The sequence below is a fragment of the Hermetia illucens genome, chromosome 1, assembly GCF_905115235.1.
Source record: "Hermetia illucens chromosome 1, iHerIll2.2.curated.20191125, whole genome shotgun sequence".
In the NCBI taxonomy this organism is placed as follows: Eukaryota; Metazoa; Arthropoda; class Insecta; order Diptera; family Stratiomyidae; genus Hermetia; species Hermetia illucens.
This window is the reverse complement of record NC_051849.1, coordinates 47,910,520-47,930,813: the sequence shown is the minus strand read 5'-3', so window position 1 is coordinate 47,930,813 and position 20,294 is coordinate 47,910,520. Positions and strand designations below refer to the sequence as shown.

Here is a 20,294-nt window from a genome sequence, read left to right as displayed (position 1 = left end):
AGCCATTCTCTTATGTTTTCAAAGCCGATAACAGCAGGTTTTATTTTTTGATTGACTAAGAAACCTACTCAAAACAATAGTATTCCCTTTTGCGTAGTGTATCTCCTCTAATTATTACCTTTGGTGAGTTGCGTTATTTGATATATGATCTGTCCATGTCTTCGATTGATCCAATGCTTATTGTATATGCACCACATGACTACGCGGCCTCTGTTAGAGTTATTTTATCAATAATGTCTCTTCTAAATAATTCCTCCCAAAAATTCGTATTCACATCGGGCTCTTGTTCGGCATTCTCTTTCTCCTTTAAAAATTAAGTACCTCTTCCGATAGAACATGCCCGTGGCAAGCACTTTACCTCTTGGCTACATTTACAGGCTCTTTGTTGCTTCTTGTAGGGGTTCGTTATACCTAACTTGTTGCATTAATTCCGAGTTTTCGTCCACTGATTGCTCCCTTTAATTACTCCTTATAGATTCAATTGAAAGTATTTTTGGAATTCAACAAAGTTGCACGAGACCTCTTCTCAGAGGCCGTTGAAAATCAGGTCACGTCCACCATTACTGCCATATGACGACAGTAGAACGAGCTCACAGGACTGTTATTGTCCACATGATCTACCACCACTTTTTATTGACGAGAACGAGAAGACTATTCTCCAACAATTTTTAAATTAAATTAGGTAAAACATTATTCTTTGAATTAGTATAGTTTTCCAGATGATTTGTGTATTTTTTTTAGCAAAATTTTTCCCTATCTTCCCACGTTTAGTATAATTAATTAAAATCGGTTATCTGTCTACCCCTATCTATCCATTCAACTATCACATGCACTTACTCGAAAACTTTTAGACCTGAAAACTGGTGAAAACATTGTAACTATGAACCCTTACCCATCTTCTTTTTCTTCAGCCTTTGTCCCGTTCACAAGCGGGGTCGGCTCGTAGTGATCGCTTTCGCCATTTGGCTCTATCGAATGCCTGATCTGGGTGCAACCTCGAGGCTTTTAAATCCCCATCCAGCGTATCAAGCCACCGTTATTTCGGCCTGCCTTTTGGTCGTTTACCATCGACTTCGATGTTCAGACCAATCTTGGCAAGTGAATTCTCGTTAGCACGAACTGCGTGACCATACCATCGAAGACGCCTCTCTTGCATTTTTTCCACGATCGGTGGAACCCTTTATCGATCGCGGATATCTTCATTTCGGATGTGATCAAAACGTGTCACGCCACTAGCCCAACGCAACATCTTCGTCTCCATTACCGCAAGACGCCGGTCATTGTCGTTTATAGGCGGCCAACACTCAGAACCATAGAGGGCGACAGGGCGGACAACATTGCGGTAAATTTTAGGTTTGGGACGTTCGTTGATACGTCGATCACACAGAACACCCAGTTGTGGAACGCCACTTCATCCAGGTTGCGTTAATGCGTGAAGCAATTCCATAACGCAGTTCTCCATTGTCTGATAGCGTTGATCCCATGCAGTGAATAAAATCATTCAGTTCAAGTTCAAGATGGGGTGGAGATCATCAAAAATTCCACAAATTTTAGTTTCCAGTATTTCATTTTCAATTTCTTGAATAAAACAACTCATGTGGTTTTTTTTTAACAAATATAATTTTAAATAAACTTTAAAACTGAAACAACAAAAGTATATAAAAACACCACATGCTTTTTATGAGGTTTCTCTAATGTCGATGAGGAAAATTTAAATATCTGCAAGAATCGTCGTCGTCATAGTATTGCTAATAGTAGTAGTGTAGATGAGATGATTTTTTGTATTTTTTGTGTTAATTTTTTTTATATCTCTGTATTCTGTTCTATTAATTCGATTCTTAAATATTTTATATAGTCATCACAGTTAGCGGAGCTGAAAACATCTTCAGTTAAGAAAGTTGTTCACCATAAATGAAGTTTTACATCTCTAACTATTTTATATAAATTCAATGTTCCTTGAGTCATGGTGTGCTTCCTTCGAATAGGGCTCGAAATTCGCCGCTTTTAGGCCGCGGAAGTCCTTTTCGAATTGTCTGGCTGGCATCAACAATACTGTTTTGTGAGCCTTCTAATGAGTTATCCTTAACATCATCATCATCGCTGCAAGAGAGAGATACAACTTATTAGTTATTCATGAATTGTATAATTAAATTAATAAAAGTCAGAAATACTGTGGAACACTTTTTGATTTAACAATTGAAGGTATCGTGGTGTAGCCCAATAGAATAGTAGAATAGTAGAAACCTTCTACCTATGAATATAACGCCATAAACATGTCACCGTGATTCAGCTAAAGGAGGAAGAGGTGATAATTACTAGGATCGATAAACGATCGATCGAGGTTCTCCCACTAAAATATCACTCTTGCAAAATCAAAACTAAAAATGTATAGCAGTCAAAGCCTTTGTTTTATTCAGAAATATTGTTGGCTTTCTATTTTTGTTTCAGTAGATTTGTATATATATATTGACTTTAAACTCCCCGCTTTGCTAATGTGGATCCATTTCTGAGTGCCTAAACAGTTTTATATGGATACTGCGAACTAAATGGAGGTAGCGCAGGACTGTCAACCATTAGTGCTATTTTTTTTTAGAGAAGAAACCGTAAAGCCGTCATCGCTTGTCATTCGTGCTAATTTCTGGTAACTCTCTTCGTCTTTCTCAGGATTTCTTATGAAGCCTTCACTGCGCTTTAAGTGGGTTGTTCTAGGCAACCTACTGTTTTCAATTCTGGGGGTTTAACAGTACCTGCCATGTAGGCATAATCCCATGGTTTCCTTTGGACACAGACTGATTTGGAGAATACAATCAGGGCTCCGCTATGACTCGCCCAGCGATACTGGTTTATACCAGTTGATGCGTTGCCTATCTAACACCTTGCCACCATTAGGGAGTACGGCGCTCGAGTTGTATCTCGCAGCAAACATGCAGCGATATGGGCACAATTATCAAAGGGGCCAACTGCAAATAACTTTACCCCGGTATCACGGCTTCCATGGTATTAGATAACCTCTGGTGAAACTTAGTGGTAAGAGTGATTTTAGATGAGTCCTTTGCAGACTCGGGTCTGATCGTCCTCCTCGATTGTGTGCAGACGGTACTCCCCAGTAGCACGGTATATATAATAAGCAAAACAAATATTTCAGTATCTACACTCAGTGGACCGGACTTGCGAGTGTATTGGGACAGCTTATGCCTGCTTCTTTAATGTAGCCATTCGCAGAAACTACTTGAAGCGGTCTGCTTCTGGTTTCCCGACTTATTTAGGTTCAACTAGCAAGTTTAAGTTTCTGTTGATGTAGCAGGGATCTTGATGGTTACGGACAGTGCCACTAATTTCGATTATTGGTATGTTCTGAGAAAGAAAATTCTTTTGGTATGAACAAGAGACTGAGAAGTACCCCAGACATCCTCGATTGATGGCTGCAATCAACTTTTATGTTCTGAATTTTATTACGCTAGGTCCAATAAATAAATATTGATAAATATTTGACGTCTTCGAGATCCTTCATCTTAACTGTTTCAGACAGCTTTTTCTTCAAAATCATTCTTCTCTTTATCATCTTTGGCAAGGTCATGCTCATTTTCCGCTTTCTTCTCTAAAAAATGCCATTAGCTTGAAAACTCACTTCGCTAAGGTGCTATATTGCTTTTGATTCTATCTTCATTTGTTTTATTTGAGTCCTCACATAGTCTTGCAAAGTTGGAAAACTTGATTGGATTCATGCTAAGGTCATACTTCGTTACAAGGGTGCAAGTAGATAATTTGATGTAGAGCTTAATGTTCTGTGAGTTGGGGCTTAAGAATATACTCAGAGTTTTCTCTGCTTGTCATAAGAGGGGATCAAAAGGGATAGAGATTTGTGGCTAGGAATCTTCAGATGTTGAAACTTTACTGCTACTGAAATGTCAAAAACGACTCGGTGTGTGGTCAGTTAGTTCTCATCCCGAAGACTTTGGCTATCGAAAACGCACTATGATTGGTTTCTGGAATGTGTACATGCTCCTCGACGACGGTAGCGACAGTCTTCGGAATACTCCCTTTCTCCCAATTGAGCGGGATTTTCAACGATATAAGCTGGACAGTCTGGTCTTAAGCTAGGTAAGATGGTGGGGCTTTGGAGAGTACTCCTCTCCATCTGGAGGCAATGTTCTTTTGTACTCAGTAAAGTCAATTGGTAGCATCACAGTTATATAATGTTACGCATCAACGGAGACTTCCGATATAGTGGGGAAGGATGCTTTCTAAAATCCAATAGTAAGCTTCTTAAAGGTTACACTGTGATCGTGATGGGTGATCTGCGTGGCAAGGGCAGATCTGACAACATCTTGTGATGGGGAAACATGGTCTTGGCGACCACAACGGTAATGATGGGAGGTTCGTGGATTTCTGTAACTTCCAACGTCCCGTCATTGATGGCACATTGTTCAAACACAGAGCCTGCATAAGATCAGTTGGGTCTCGGTCAGTTGACATCGTACCAGCAATTAGATTGACCACGTCACGAGCAGCAGCAGATTTAGGATTTGTCTTCTGGGTGTGTGTAACAAGAAGATCGCTGGCATCGACCTCGAAAAGGATCATTATCTGATGGACGCTTAAGTTCGCTTGCGTGTTGGGTTCGCCACTTCGTAAAGGGTCAGGGAGCTGCGATTGTCCCAAGTTCAACATCGACCGCTGGTATAGCTAGCTGTCGCTAGACAATGGGAGAACTATCTTGCTGATCGAGAGGCAGATACACTGAGTAACCTTCCTGATAATATGGATGAGCATTGGGCTGCCATAAAAAATGATCTCTTCACAGGTGCGACACATGCTGTCTGCCCAGACCCGAAGGGACGTCATAAGATCATGGCTGACTGCGGAATCGTCGAAGCGGTTTGATGAACGGATGAGGTTGAAGGATCTCCTGGCCGCTGCAAGTGGAGGGCGCGAAGCGCTCGAACTCCGATTCCGGGAAGTTGTTCCACAGCGTTGTGTTCGCCGTGACAAGAGAGAATTTGCTATTGTACTGGTCAGGGATGCGGAAGATGCTGCAGATCGCAATGATTTCAGAGCTGTATACCGCATCACGAAAGAGTTTGCATGTGGTCGCAAAGTTTCCAATGGTCCTGTGAAGGACATCAGTGTTCGACTTTTCATCCATGATAATGAACAACTGAAGAGGTGAAAAGACCACTTTACCACGCTTCTTACCCTATAACATACCGTGAGGTTTTGCCTCTTTTGGATGAAATGCCTAGTCATCGTAACAGAGATAGACTGTTCCTCCAAGTTGAAGAGAAATCATTTTGGCCATCAATGCACTCAAACGAAGTAAAACCGCTGGGTCTGACGGTTTGCCCGCAGAGTTATTTGTCGCTGCACTTCTAGTTACTGTAGATCTACTGCTTCCACTCGTACGGAAATCCGAAACCTATTCCGGAGAGTGAAAGAAGGAGATGACCGTTAAGATGCCAAAGAAGGGGACGCGCTTTGAGTGTGACAATTGGAAGGGTCTACGTGTTTCCTATGGTCGGCAAGATAATACTAGTAAAATAATCCAGGATCGCATTAAACAACATCTCCCAAGTTTGATCGACAGAGAGAAGATTAACTTCTGCTCCGGATGCTCTTGCCTTGACCACATCAACACCGTGCGGGTCATTTTGGAATAGTGCACGAGGTTCAAATCTTCGTTGCACCTCCTCTCCATCGATTTCGACAAAGCTTCCGATAGTGGAGGTGGAGTGTATCTGGAGTGCTCTACGTAGGATTAGCATTTCGGAGAAACTAATAGCTACTATCAGAGCGGGATGTAATGGCGCAAAAATGTCAGATCCTGCACCGAGGTAAAATCTCGGAGGATTTTGAGGCCGAAATCTGAATCCGCAAAGGTTGCATCCTATCACTTGGATTATTTGGACTTATTATTGGTGATGTTCTTCATGCTTCCTTGTACGGAAGACGTGGAGGAATTCAATGGACGATGACATCTTTCCTCAAACACCTCGACCAGGCTGATGACATTTGTTTGTTCTTCAACTGGATCATGGACCTTCGTCAAATGGCTCTGGATTCCGAGTCCAGAGAGGCAAGTAGACTGTTGTTCGACTGAAGATAAACACCAACATAATCAATCAATCAAAATCAATCAAACACCAACAAAATCAAGTTTCTCAGTCTGACGGGTCACCGCACTTTCCCTGTCATCATTAATGGGCAGAACGTCGATCAGTTTCTATATATAAGAAGCGTGGTTTCTGCTAACGGTAGCACCGAACTAGATGTTGTCCCACATATTAACAGTGCTAGATCCGCTTTCGCTGCCCTGTTCAAAATCTGCAAATGCAGTTATCTCAACACTAAGATCAAGTTGAGACTGTTAGGGTCCTTTCTGTGTTGCTATGTGGCAGTAGAACATGGAAAGTGAACTCTACTGTTACCCAAAAGCTTTAAACTTTCGTCGTATCGTTGGAGTACGCTGGGCTGACACTATCTCAAACAAAGAACTTGGTCGGCACATAGGCTTAGCATTCGTCTGTGATGTAATTGGAAGACGGACGTGGCAGTGAATAGGTACACATTAAAGAGGGGTTGCAATTGCATTGTGGGTTACGCCATACAGTGGAATCCACTCTCCCAAGATGGCTAATGAGTGAGTCGCCCCAAGGGCACTTGGCGCAGACCAGTAAAGGACCAGTGCGACCGTTTCGGGAAGTCATGGGAGGAGCTGAAGGGCATTTCAGGTAACCGCGAGCGATGGGGCATAGGTGTGGTTGATATATCTCACCAAGGGGCGAAGGGTAACCATATACATATGATTGCCGCGAGTATGTTTTACTGTAGTCAGTGCGACAAGCTTTGCTTTATGATGTTGAACTTTTGTCGCTGAGTTTAATAAATAAGGAGTCTTAGGTTTTCATTTCGTATCTAATGCTCTTTTAATGAAGGGTTTCAGGGGGATCAGTTTTTCATTCATTTTTGACTGGACATGATCTGTCCTATTGTCACATAAGACAAGGTATTCGTTTCAACTTTTGATATTTATATTTATATTTTCTGTTTCATTCAATGTCTTTCGCAACTCGTTTTTTTTTTATTTTTTAAGAACAAAAAGAAATGTAATCTTTTGAGTCTTTTCATATGTTATTATTGGCGTCCTGAAATATGATAGTTGTTAAATAATTATAGAATTCATTAATTAACAATTTTATTTGAGTTTTGTTTTATGTGGTCAAAGTGGACTCCTCTGAGAAAAGGTGATTGCCTTTTGGAAAGCATGCCTCCATTTGTAGTAATCTGAAACTAAAAGTTTAAGCGTATTCTTTTTCCATATACTTGCCTTTATCGTCCAAATTACGACTACAATTTTAGCATACTAAACATTAAAGTGGCGGAGTTGTAAAAATAAATTTTCAAAAATCGCGTCCATTTTCCATTGAAAATCGGGAGTATAAATAAGAAGTTATTAACGTAGTTCGAACCAGAACTACAGATGTGTCGAATCATTATCATCATCAACGGCGCAACAACCGGTATCCGGTCTAGGCCTGCCTTGATAAGGAACTGCAGACATCCCGGTTTTGCGCCGAGGTCCAGCAATTCGATATCCCTAAAAGCTGTCTGGCGTGCTGACCTACGCCATCGCTCCATCTTAGGCAGGGTCTGCCTCGTCTTCTTATTCTACCATAGATATTGCCCTTATAGACTTTCCGGGTGGGATCATCCTCATCCATACGGATTAAGTGACCCACCAACCGTAACCTATTGAGCCGGATTTTATCCACAACGGGACGGTCATGGTATCGCTCATAGATTTCGTCATTGTGTAGGCTACGGAATCGTCCATCCTCATGAAAGGGGCCCAAAATTCCTCGGAGGATTTTTCTCTCGAACGCGGCCCAGAGTTCGCAATTTTTTTTGCTAAGAAAGTTTCCGAGGAATACATGAGGACTGGCAAGATCATAGTCTTGTACAGTAAGAGCTTTGACCCAGACAGATGTGTCGAATAATATTTAAAAATTTCAGCCTAATCGGCTCAACAAAATTGCTTCTCTCTAGTTGAAAAAATGTAGTTTCGGGAAACCGCGGGTACAGTTTTCGTTTTACACGCATTTCTTCAGTATATTCCCAGCATATTTTGCTTTTAAAGTATATTAAAACAAAAAAGCGAATTCTGAAAACCCTTACATAAGAAAACTCCTTAAGACTTTGTGTGAAACGAAATTTTATTAAAATTGTTTACTACGTTCGTCCCTTTTTTTCGCAGCTTTAATCATCATCACCATCGGTGCAACAACTGGTATTCGTCCTGGCGCTCTAGCCTACGCCATGGCCCCATCTCAGGCAGGGTCTGCCATGTTTTCTTTTTCGACCATGGATGTTGCGCTTATAGACTTTCCGGGCTGGATCATGCTCGTCCATATGCACTAACCTATTCAGCCAGGTTTTATCCACAACCAGACGATCGTGGGATCGTTTATAAACTTCGTTGTTACATACACTAGGGAATAGTTTATACTCATGTAGGGAACCAACAATTCTTCGGAGGATACTTTTCTCGATCGCGGCCAAGATTTCGCAATTTTTGCAACCCAAAATCTCGGGCCGCCTTCTCGATCTGGATGAAGTCATTTTGTAAATCCTTGAGTTGTTCCTTCCATAACTTCAATATCGTCAGCATAAGCCAACAGTTGGGTGGAATTGAAAAGAATGCTGCTTCTTGCATTAACATCTACATTGAGAATATTTTTTTTCCAGGACCGGTCACAGGGGATGCATGGCAGGACATCCCCTTGTTTTAGACCGTTGTTGAAGTTGAATGGTCTCGAGAGTGATTCTGCTGTTTTTATCTGACCCCGCTCATTGGTTAGGGTCAGCTTAGTCAGTCTTATCAATTTAGTCAGGATACCGTTTTCTTCATGTTTTGTACAGTGTTATCCTGGCTATGCTATTATAGGTGGCTTTCAAGTCGATTAAAAGATGATGGAGCTGATGGCCTCATTCCAAAAGTTTTTCCATCGCTTACCGCCTGCAGTGAAGCTTCTTTGTTATGGGCCAATGATGTTCTGGGCACATGGGGCCATCGGGCCTAGCAGGATGGCGAAGCATATCTTATAGATGATCAGCAACGTTTGTGGTATTTTCCGTTTCACGTATAAGACAGATAATGCCTCGTTGAGAATCAGTTGATGGATCGCACACGACTTTCGTCCTCGAGCTTTCGAAAAATCTTGATTTACAATTCTCATAATTGCACTTCGACTTTTTTTTTAATTTTCTTCGCTCCGGGATCTAAGATTTTCGGTATTTACATAATACCTGACGATAATGAGCTTTTCTTTTGCGTTCGAATTCCTTTTATGGGATATCTGCGTAGCTCACGCAACCGAAAATTTTTAGGTAGTTCACACCCGAGATCTTTTTGGACCACAACTTTTCCGAGATTTTCCATTTGACATTTTTTATTTTGGGAGTTTTTAACAATGACCAATAAAGCGTTAAGGTTCTGGCAGAAGAATAAAAAAAAACCGACTTAGTGACGTAGTGGTAACATCAAAAATATATGTGAGTGCTTCCAAAGGAAGAGAAGAGGCTCTTTTAGCGTTTCACATAAATATTAAAACTGCATTTAAAAGCCCAGATTTTTACTTATTTCAGTAGAGAAGTTTTAGCGAATACAAAATTACTTTTGATACTACTTCATGAAACCTTAGATAATCTAATATAATGTTGACTTTGGTGTACTTTGAATTTAATGTAAACTCTTCGCAAGGGGAAAGGAATTAAATAAATGCTTCCTTCCGAAATCCGCTTTAGTAGCATTTCTGAAATTAATTTTGAAAAGAACGAGATCAAGGACTTACTCTTTACAATCATCAGCTTCCGCCGCTAATGCGTTCACTACCGCCGTGATGGTATTTGACTCTGGATTGCTTAACTGCTCGTCTTTTTGTGCCATAATATTGGGATTCTTTCCAATTTTGTTAAGACGTTCGGCAGCTACTGTTTCCATTGTTTTACGCATAAGCGGATATTGATCCAGGACAGCATTGAAATGATCAACACTTAGCGAAAATAAATTACAATATGTTTCAGCTCGGACGCTTGCTACCCTTCGTGCGTTTGTCAATAGGCAAATTTCACCGAAGTATGAACCATCTGATAATGAGGTTGCAACCTGGAAGAATGACAACAAAACAACAATTATTACTCGTATTTTCGGGATGTATTGCAGGATGCAGGAAAGAAATAATACGGTATGTGTGAACACATGGAAATAATCAGTGCAGAAAGGATCTAGATGAGTGGGAAGGACAGGACATGATAGTCACTGCCATTTTTCTGAAAATACTGTACCTCTCCATTTGCCATAACAATATCAACAACACCTTCCTGAATAAAATACATTTTTGTTCCAATCGTACCCTCTTTGATTATAATATCACCTGGAAGAGAGGGGAGGATGTCAGTGAACTATGGACCAAGAAGGCGTGCACTAATGTACTTACCCGGCTGAAACACTTCATATTTAAGCTTAGTAACAACATCCGAAACGAAGTTGGAGTCTGCGTTAGCAAAAAAAGGCACTGACGCAACTAGGGACCTGGAAAAAGGGAAATGTGTCAGAATTATTGGTCGTCCGTTGGTAAGCAGCAAAAGTGGTAGAAGTTCTAGGTTGCATACCTGCAGTTATAATTGATAACGTCTTCTCGTAATTTCTCACTTAACTCGCCGAGAATCAGCTCCTCGTCGAAGAATTTACCTTGATAACGATGCTCGAAGTATTCCGTTATTCTTTGCCGCATATCACGTGGTAATTTCCTATAGGCCATGTACTCTTCGACCTGTTTCACCTTTTCACGATATTGTCTTCGACTAGAATCCAAGCTTTGAATTAAATTGGTTGCATGACCCAGGAACAGTGCATAGCACGTTGCTCCCGATATCATTGATAACATCGTTAGCCACATATCAGTTAACGATTGCGGTGGGAATCTAAGGGGAGTGTACGGGTTAGTCAGAGTTCATGCAGGCTATCATAATGTAAGGAGAAAATTCAAACCTTCCATATCCTATACATAACATGTGAGACATTGCTTTAAACAGAGCCCAGGAGTACTGTTCCAGCCAGTATGCTTCCTAATAACGATAAAAACAATGTTGGAGGTGAAGCAACATGCAATTTTGAATTATTGTCAATTTAAGGGTGTGACATGCCTTTTACAATTTCTCACACACTTGTTTACCTGCCCGTTGAACTTACTGTCAAGGTTTTGCCAGACGGATTCAAACAGGGTATGCATACCGAAAAGTAACATCGCTGAACCAATCCAGGAATTTAGCCCCGCTAGGTAAGAATTTAACTAAGTTTCCTCTACTCAGAAACACATATGTGCCTAGTTAGAACTTTATATGCTTCTTTCTCGTACGGAAGAGATATTTTACAAAAGAAAGTTGCTCTACTTACTACCAAGTAACAGGAAATATCTCAACTGCTATAGTATCTAATTTTTATATAATAGAACACCGTGAGAAGTTTTCTATGAGATGTTTTGATTTCGTTAAAACAAGTTTCCAAAACTATTCAAAATTTGTTCTATTATGGTCCTTCCAAGTAACAAAGTGCTTTTCTAAATAATGAACTATTTTACACTATTTCAGTTTAGATTCCCAGCAATTTTCTATTTTTTTTGTTTCTATATACAATCTGTAATATGATTCCGCAACACGAACTACTCGTATTTTACCTATTGTGGAAATGGTCGGTTGCTTGATCATAGATTTATTTACAAATATTGTAGATCTGAGGCGAGTGCCAATTTTTGAATACATACCAATCACGCGACCTGACGTCAACCCTGTCTAAAGATACTGCGACATCTAAACAATAACTGGAGAGCAGTATCCAATAGGAACGTATACGAGTACTTTAGCATTTCCTTGATTCCGTCAAAAAATTTAAATCAGACTAGTAGCGAAGATCCGCTTATATCATCATATTTAAGACGATCATAAACATCCATAACCCAACCTGGATTCAGAGGTTATGCTTAAAAAACTTAGTCACCCCATCGTCGAAGAACCAAGGAATCCCTAATATTAGTTAGCAATGTTAGTTAGGCCTCGATAGGGTAAGTTGGGTGCGAACCGCAAGGCTTCAGACCAACTGAGGTTAAAGAAGAAATTAAGAGCACGATTCATCGAGGGTTTTGTATTAAGGGTTAAAAGGTTCCTGCCCCCGGTTTACAGTCCCGAAATATCTAGGTTACCAGGGGGTAGTACGAGTCAGTAGACACTTCTGTATACACCGGAAGCAATGAATGATAGACAACGTCCGCTCGTTCCCCTCGAGGGGCCTTAGATATTATACGTACTTTGTACCATATAAGAGGAAAAAGTAGCGTTCTTTCAAGATTTTCCTTGACAGGAATAATTATATCAAGTTTATAAAAAATGTCGAAGTTCGGGTGAATGTAGATTTCATCAATATCAAGTGAAAATTTTAGTAACATCACTTGTCGTTCTTGGCTGATGTGAGAAAAGATGGAGCTTCTTTGTTTCACGCGATATAATAGTTTAGGGGCTTCAAGAGGGAAAAGATGGGACAGATTGTTCAGACCTCATTATTTATTTTTGAACCTTTGCTAATACATAGAAAATAACAAAAAGTTCAGAAATCTAACCTCTAAGAAATAGTATATATCGCTCACCACCGATTGTCAGTAAAGTGCTAGCAGTCATTTCTTTTACTTTTATTCAGTATTCCCACGAAGGCAAACAATTTCTTCTTCCAGTGATGGTACTGACTTTTGTCCGAGAGGTTCCTGATTAAACTATTTGAATCTGTAGCAAGTATCTTGGATGTTTACTACTACATTAAGGACGTCCAAAAAAAACACAGGAATATAAAAGCAAAGGGTTGTAACTTTTCAAGTGGTAAGAAGTCACAGACTTCGAATCCCCCCGCAACTTTGAGAAAGGATTCATCTTCCCCACGGAGGAATCTATGGTAAACAGGCTCTCCACTTCAGTGGAAAACCTGCATACTGTGTCTACGGCGCGGTCAACCAGAAAGGATAGAACAGCAATTCCCTTAATGAAAGAAACTGGGAACCTGAGTATGGCCGGCAGGTCGGGGACACTGTTATCTAACTCTTTAAAAAAAAACGGATGTGGGAGGCTCGGTGGAGGGAAACTTCAGCCGCACAGCTGAAGTGACTACATGCTTGCCTGACAGGACCTTGTCCTCCGCCTCCATCAGGAAAAACGGAATAAAGGGAAGTTGGTGATGTAGACGCTACTGGTCTAATTCGGGTATGTGGAAACAGATCCATGCAGCCCGGACACCATGAATAGGTGCTGCTACCACCAAGTATGGCGATACCCAGAGAAATCGGACGCAAAACAAGCGGAACTTTCGGCAGAAGGTGAGACAACCTGGTCACCTCGGCGGCGCTGAACGTAACAGACTATCCAGTTAGCGGCGGTTTTTATATTAGACTACACTTATGTCTACGAACATAAAAGTTAGTCCAATTAACCTACGGCATGCCAAAGCCTCTTCCTATTTCCTGGCAGCCAGGCAAAGTTGCATAACTGTTCTTATATCTTACTGAGCCATGGGTTCGTTTTAACAAAATCAGATAAATCAAAATCAGATCAGAAAAGAGGACTACTATCCCCCTTGATGAGAGATCGAGGCCGAGGATCTGCCTCCTCATGTTCAGATTGTTGGAGGCGCGGTCAACTTAGAATACCAGGTCAATGGTAAGAAGAGAAACGTCATAGTTGTCCCTGGTTACTTACGCAACGATTCTTTCTACCCTCTCCCTACTCAAGGACTAAGGGATCTGGTAGTGTGTGCAAATGGGCCCAATAGATTGCGATGCAATCGCTCAGGATGTTTTTGGGTAGTACCAATTGCAATCCTAGTGGAAAATAACTGTTTGATTTTATTATTTTAGCTGAACTGATGACCGCGAAGTAGGGTGCATCCCTATGTTCGCCTGGCCAAGAAGAAATACAGAAGTGACCTAACAATCCGCACTTCAAAGTTCTTAGGGTTGGTTACAGACTGGCGAGTGCTAGATGAAGTCTCACTCTCAGATCACCGTTACTTACGATTTTGTCTGACTATCGCAGGCGAACAGCCTGTAATACGAAGATGGAACCCTACGAAAATAGATTGCACAAAGTTTAATGAACTTTTTGGTGAAAAAGTGGTGCTCCCTAGGCGACTAAGGACTCCTTTGGTGATAGAAGATCAATTGGCAATTGTGAATCGCACATCTTTAGAGTGCTTTCAAGAGGCTTATTCTAATTCTTGAAGCCAACGCGATGAAAGGGTTTCATGGTGGAACCGAGAACTGCAAAGACGACTTCTAACAATAAGAAGGAAGACTGGTTAAACTTTCGGAACTAACTGTGTGAATATAATAGGCTGGTAGATCGTTCGAAACGAGATTCCTTTAGAGCATACTGGGAGGAAGTGGAAGGTGAAAGGGGGACTTTCAGGCTGTGCGAAGCAATTAATAAGGATGAATAGGCCAAGTTGGACTTAGAACCCGGGATGGTACTTTCACGATCTCCAGAGTGGAGTCTATACAGATTCCTTTAGTAGTACACCACCCGGGGGGCCGGGTTTTAGAAGTGGGAGAATTGGTGATTTTGTACATTTTTCAATGCGAATGTGTTGCTAGGGGAATTGGGATATTGCGAGAGAGGTTGTTACCAATGAAAAGGAGAGGGCTGCTATATAATCCATTGAACACTTCAGAGCACCTGGCATGGATGGCATCCATCCAGCGATATTAAAGAAGGGTATAGAGAACTTAGAGCAACTTCTAAGAAATATTTTTCGAGCATGTCTTACTTTGGGCTATGTGCTTACCTCTTGGCAGAAGGTTAAGTTAGTCTTCATGCCTAAGCCTGGGAAAGATGGAAAGATGACTATTCAAATCCAAAGAACTTCAGACAAATCAGCTTGACATCATTTTCGCTTAAATGTCTGGAGGGAATAGTTGAGCATGACATTCACGAGAAGGCGCTAAGGTCGCCCCCACTAAATGAAAATCAACATGCTTTTTAGTGTAGAAAAAACTGTCCGTTTGTTCATCACTCTTTCATTTCGAAGATATTCAAAGCACCCGCTTTTCAAAGTTGCGAGACCGCAACTCTGAAAAGCGGGTACGCGATGGGGGTGTCCGTGGACATTGAAGAGGTGTTTAACAGAGAACATGGTGTTGATGAAACTTTAATTACATAAGTGGATCTATGCAATGCTAACGCAGAGATTGCTGGAAAAGACGAAAGGCTGCCCCCAAGGTGGTGTGCTATCGTCAGTTCTGTAGAGTATGTTGACCAACTCACTACTGTACGAACTGAAAATCTCTCAATACACGCTCAATCTTATGCGGTTGACGTGCCTGTGCTAGTGGTTTGTCGAGATTTTGGAAAAGTATATATAAATACACAATGCGCCGTTGATTCGATTGGCAGTTGGTGCCTCAGGCATGGACGTTCTGTAAATCCAAGTAAAACCATAATCGTACCATTTACAAAAAGGAGGAAATTGCCTACTCTTTGCATCCCAGAGGTAAGGGGTACAACCGTTCAACTCTCTGAAGAAGAGAAATATCTAGGCAACAAGATGAAAGGAGCTCTCACAGCTTATAGGATGTGTAGGCGGACCTTTGTCATGGGGACAGGCCTCAGGTAGTAATGTGGATATATGTTGCTATCATTAGGCCGATGTTTGATTATGCATCCGTAGTGTGGTGTGTTAAGGTAAAACAAAAAAGTTCTTCCTGTAAACTAGCCACACTGTAAAGAAATATGTGTCTGGGTATTAGCACGACAATCGGCGCATCTATAAATGCATTACTCAATTTGGAGCCATTGGATTTGTTTATTCAGAGCACTGCAATGAGAGCAACTCATAGACTAATTCGATTAGATCTATGGGGAAACAATGGACGTGGGGGACATAGAAAATTTGCAGAGTTGTTGGGAAAACTGATTCTAGTTTTCGCAATGCCTTCTGATTCTCGGATCCCCATACATCTGTTTGGTAGAAGATATGGAGTTATCTTGAAACGAAGAGAAAACTAGGATGAACAGCGAATAAAAGGGAATTTGGATTTTTCCTTGGGACAATATGTAATAACTTATGAGATTGCGATGGCCAAAAGACCATTCCGAGTGGTTGGAGGCTACCAAGAGAGGAGAACTATCCCAAAAACCTAAAAAGTTGGCGAAATTGACCGTGAAGATCCGCCGTCTGTGCTAGGTAGGCTCGGGAATGTGGGGGAGTCCTTGGAACGCTGCCATCATGTCGTTTCACAAAAAATCATGTGTCCACGATTACGATCCTCGACCGATGTTTGCTTTGCCACAGATGTTTTGTGAGGCGCGGCCTCTGAGGTTTCCAACCTGTTTTGACATGCTTGGGTCATTATATAGGAGGGATTTTTGTGTTGATGGTTGTTGTAGCTTGGATGGTAAGAGCTTTTCGAATAGCTTTGTTAGTGGGGGGACAGACTTACCGATCTACAGGAAACATTTGGAAAAGTAATTAAGGCGTAGGAGACTACCAAATATGTGTACCAATTGGATGATGGTATATTTTGGCAGTCCTTGGATAATTTTAATTCTTTAGGGTTAATGTCAAGACACGAGAATCTTACAATTTCGATAATTTTGAAACGAATCGGTTGTGATGCATCTTAAAGAATAGAAAGTAGTAGTTCTTCCGCCTTTAGTTGGGAGTTTAGTCGAAAAACGCCTCTCAATTGTTGAGCTTCTTCATAGCTTTCCAAAGGGTAAAATACATAGTTGATAAAGGATTTTCATGGAATTGTTGAATATCCTTACATTTGTCTTTTTAAAATGCTCCCGCCAGACTGATTTTGGAATCCGGCGATTTAAGATGTTGCCATTCACGCCTGAGCTACCGTTTTTTCCATAAAGTTGGTCGATTATTTTTGAACATTTGGAGGATATCAGACAGAATATCGGGACTTCGGTGTGGAATGCAGACCAACTGATGTTAATACTTCGATGAGGAATTGTGCAGCCTGATCGAGTTCGAGGCTTGATTTGAAGGATACATTCGTTTGTACGTGTCAATATAAATCAATACCGCGGTGCTAGTCATGACATGGTCTCCAATTCAGTGTTCGAAGAGATGCACTTCAAATATTCAATCAGTCTCGTCGATAGCCAGCATGGTAGATTCGGTAGGTATTAGGTGGATATTTGAAAATGTTACGAGAACCGGTCAGTTATTGGAGTTTAAATCAAAGGGGGGTTCTGCAGATAGTTGATTCCTTCTTGTTTTCTTCGTTATGCCAAAATTGACAAATTCTGGCTTTATCCTCAGGTGAGATTAATCTCGAGTCTCAGTATATGTGTTTGCCGTATTGAAAAAAATCTCAAAGCCTCCATGACCCTTGCGATCGGGGTGCTCAGCATCATAAGATTTATAGTCGGGTATTATAAAATTATGTTTCTCGGTGAGATGCGTCTTCGATACAAGAAGTACGTCGATTCCACCGTTTCCGACGAATACTTGAAATGTCACCTTATGTTGGGTAATACCAATTGTACTCCAGTGGCAAATAGTCACAGAGCTCATTTTTTGCGAGAAGGGTTTCAAAAATCAGCGGCTGATTTCGAATGAGGTCTTACATCATACTTTGTAGTGATACCGTGAGTTGGCTTGTCCTCTTGATGAGGTGGACCATTATTAATTCTAGCGTAGTTGCGGATCCAACAGGTGTGTTGATTCAGAGGGACGTTTGAACCTTCCAACATCAGCATAAGATAAGGTTGACTAAGTTTCAATAGGCACAAGTCGTCTAAAGAATTGGAAGCAGATTACCAATTAAGGGCCTTTTGGGTGTTGGTTGGAATCTTTGACTCACAACATTCTACATAGAATATTCACTATAATTGGCAGTGTGATTGTAAAAGGGGGTTTGAAGGGATAATAATTGCAAATTTCGAATCCTCCTTGCTACGGGAATCTCAACAATGGCTCAGATAGGGATTTGGGGACACTTTTCGACAACAGCAACGAGAGCCCCCAGAATGCCGCTCTTTCAAACTAAAAGGATATTCTATGTGTGTGACTGAAATGGCGGAACTTGATGTGATTAACAGAGCTAAATATGCTTTTGCCTTTTTATTCTAAATTTGAAAATGCACCTATCTCAACATCAACAACAAGTTGATTCAGTTCTGTGTCAATCTTCTCTCTGTGCCACTATGTCGGTGACCGCCACAGTTACTCAATAGCATTCAAGCTTTTATTTATTCAAACCCGGATCTTGTAGTCGGAGTATCTCATCCCGAAACAATAACAAATGAGAAATGTTGCCGGCCTACGACTCAGACATCTGTGGACGTGTCAGCCAGAAAGCAGAAGTTGATGTTCGCAATTCGAATTTTACATTTCTTAATAATGGTGAACCTACTTACTTGTAGTCCCTAACATTTTCAAATTCGCTGCTGTCAGTAACCGATATATCATCATCAAACTTCAACTTGCTTAACACTAGGAGACCATTTAAAACAAAATTTTCAATGGTCACCACTTTCCTATCCGAAATCAGAGCCTCTTGCTCAAAGGTGAATGCAAATTTAAATAGGTCTAAAAATCACTGAGTTTACAAGGTTTAGGAAAGGTTTACAAGGCCCTCACAATGGTTTCGTGGTACAGTGAACTCAAATCAGCAATTTCAGAATGGTCTCCCGTAGGAGGCGTAACAATCCGGTCGCTCCAAGTCCGACTCTCATGTCGAGGATCAGGTCGCCAGGTAATCGTAAGTTCTCTCCGTATACCAAATCAACAGGGCTTCGCGGGCGGTTGTACGGGGGCCAAGTAGAGTGAAGGCCCGAGTTGCAACCAGAACGACGTCACGCGCCATAACCGCTGCCTTCAGCGTCCGATGCCAATGTTCCCTTTCATTGAACTGTGGACGGTATATGGTTATCCGCTGCTGAAATCTCCCCCACAGGTATTGCCTCACATCACCGCGTAAACCGATCAATGATCGTGAGGCAATGCTTGTAGCCGGGCGAGTCTCGCAATGGGCCTATAATGTTATGGTTTATAGTGTGGAAGCGTTTTGTTGACTTAGGGAATACACCTAATTACCCCCTTAGGATGCCTAATGGTCTCACACCTGTCGCATTCGGAGCATTCTATGGCTCAAGAATTCATGTCATTGTTCATGGGCGGTCAGAAATATTTGCTGGAGACTAGCCGGTTCGATGTCAGAATGCTGTGGTGTGCAAAATCGTGTACTGACCGAAACACTTTCTTATGGAAAGCGGTGGGGGTCTAGGTCCCATTTTGAAGATCTCGCAATAGATAGAGGAAAGTGAGCCGAAGATGGGTAATTCCTTGAACTTATATTTGGCGTCCGACTGGGCCATAGCGATTGTCGAAAAATCGACTGCGGCTCGGATGTTGTTCGTTAGGGTTGATGAAATGCACTAGAAATTTCACCTGCTGTTGGAGAAATTTGCGTTTTTCGACGTTGAGAATTAGGGCATTTTCAAGGAAGTGTTAAAAAATGCCCTCGAGACGTGCCAAATGCTCGGACTCGCGTCATTCAAGTAGACGCAACAGAAGTCCAAGTTTCGTAGTAAAGAGTGGATGAACTTCGGAAAGGTTTGCGCCACATTGCATTGCGTAGCCCAAAACTCATTCGTGTGAACTCGAAGAGTCTAAAAGGTGTGTGAATTGCTGTTTTTGGAATATCTTCCAGAGATATCGGGATTTGATGGTAGGTCTTGATGAGATCCAAGGTTGAGAAAACACGATAGTTTGCCAAATTATGCGCAAAGTCTTGGATGAGTGGAATGGAGTACCCGTCAGTAATCGTTTCAAAATTCAGGCGTCTATATTCTCCATAAGGTCGCCATACGTTATTGGGCTTGGGGAGCAAATGGAGTGGAGTTCCAACTGCTATTGGGAGGTCTGCATATACCCTGCTTAAGTAACTGTTCAAACCCTTTCCGCGCATTAGTGAGCACCTGTGGTGGTAGAGGACGCATCTTCGAGAAGATTGGGGAATCAGCACTGTTGATGTGAGAGAGACTACATTCGAGTGTTGTTCTTCGAGTAGGTTGAAATTTTCCCGGACGACCGAAGATAGGTTGTGGGGTCTATCAGGGACTTATGCTGCATATCTACCAGCAGCCCATAGTGCCACATGAAGCCTGCGCCCAATACGGGGACACTGATGTTAGCCACGAAATGGTCTAACGCAAGCCAAGATTCACGTAAACTGCCATGGGCG

General features: G+C 41.5%; 1 protein-coding gene across 7 annotated transcripts in view; it reads right to left on the bottom strand.

Moving 5' to 3' along the window:
- Positions 1-1,601: 1,601 nt before the first annotated feature.
- Positions 1,602-20,294, bottom strand: part of LOC119647771 (probable serine/threonine-protein kinase DDB_G0272282) — a 498,077-nt gene continuing 479,384 nt past the window's right edge. For all 7 annotated transcript variants that reach the window (XM_038048970.1, XM_038048957.1, XM_038048964.1 and 4 more), the window contains 6 exons: positions 11,048-11,124; positions 10,669-10,980; positions 10,494-10,588; positions 10,342-10,430; positions 9,849-10,162; positions 1,602-2,100 (listed from right to left, as the gene is read on the bottom strand). In XM_038048970.1, the coding sequence (XP_037904898.1) occupies positions 1,962-2,100; positions 9,849-10,162; positions 10,342-10,430; positions 10,494-10,588; positions 10,669-10,980; positions 11,048-11,124 (1,026 nt within the window). In that variant the 3' untranslated portion in view covers positions 1,602-1,961. The remainder of the gene's footprint in view (positions 2,101-9,848; positions 10,163-10,341; positions 10,431-10,493; positions 10,589-10,668; positions 10,981-11,047; positions 11,125-20,294) is intronic.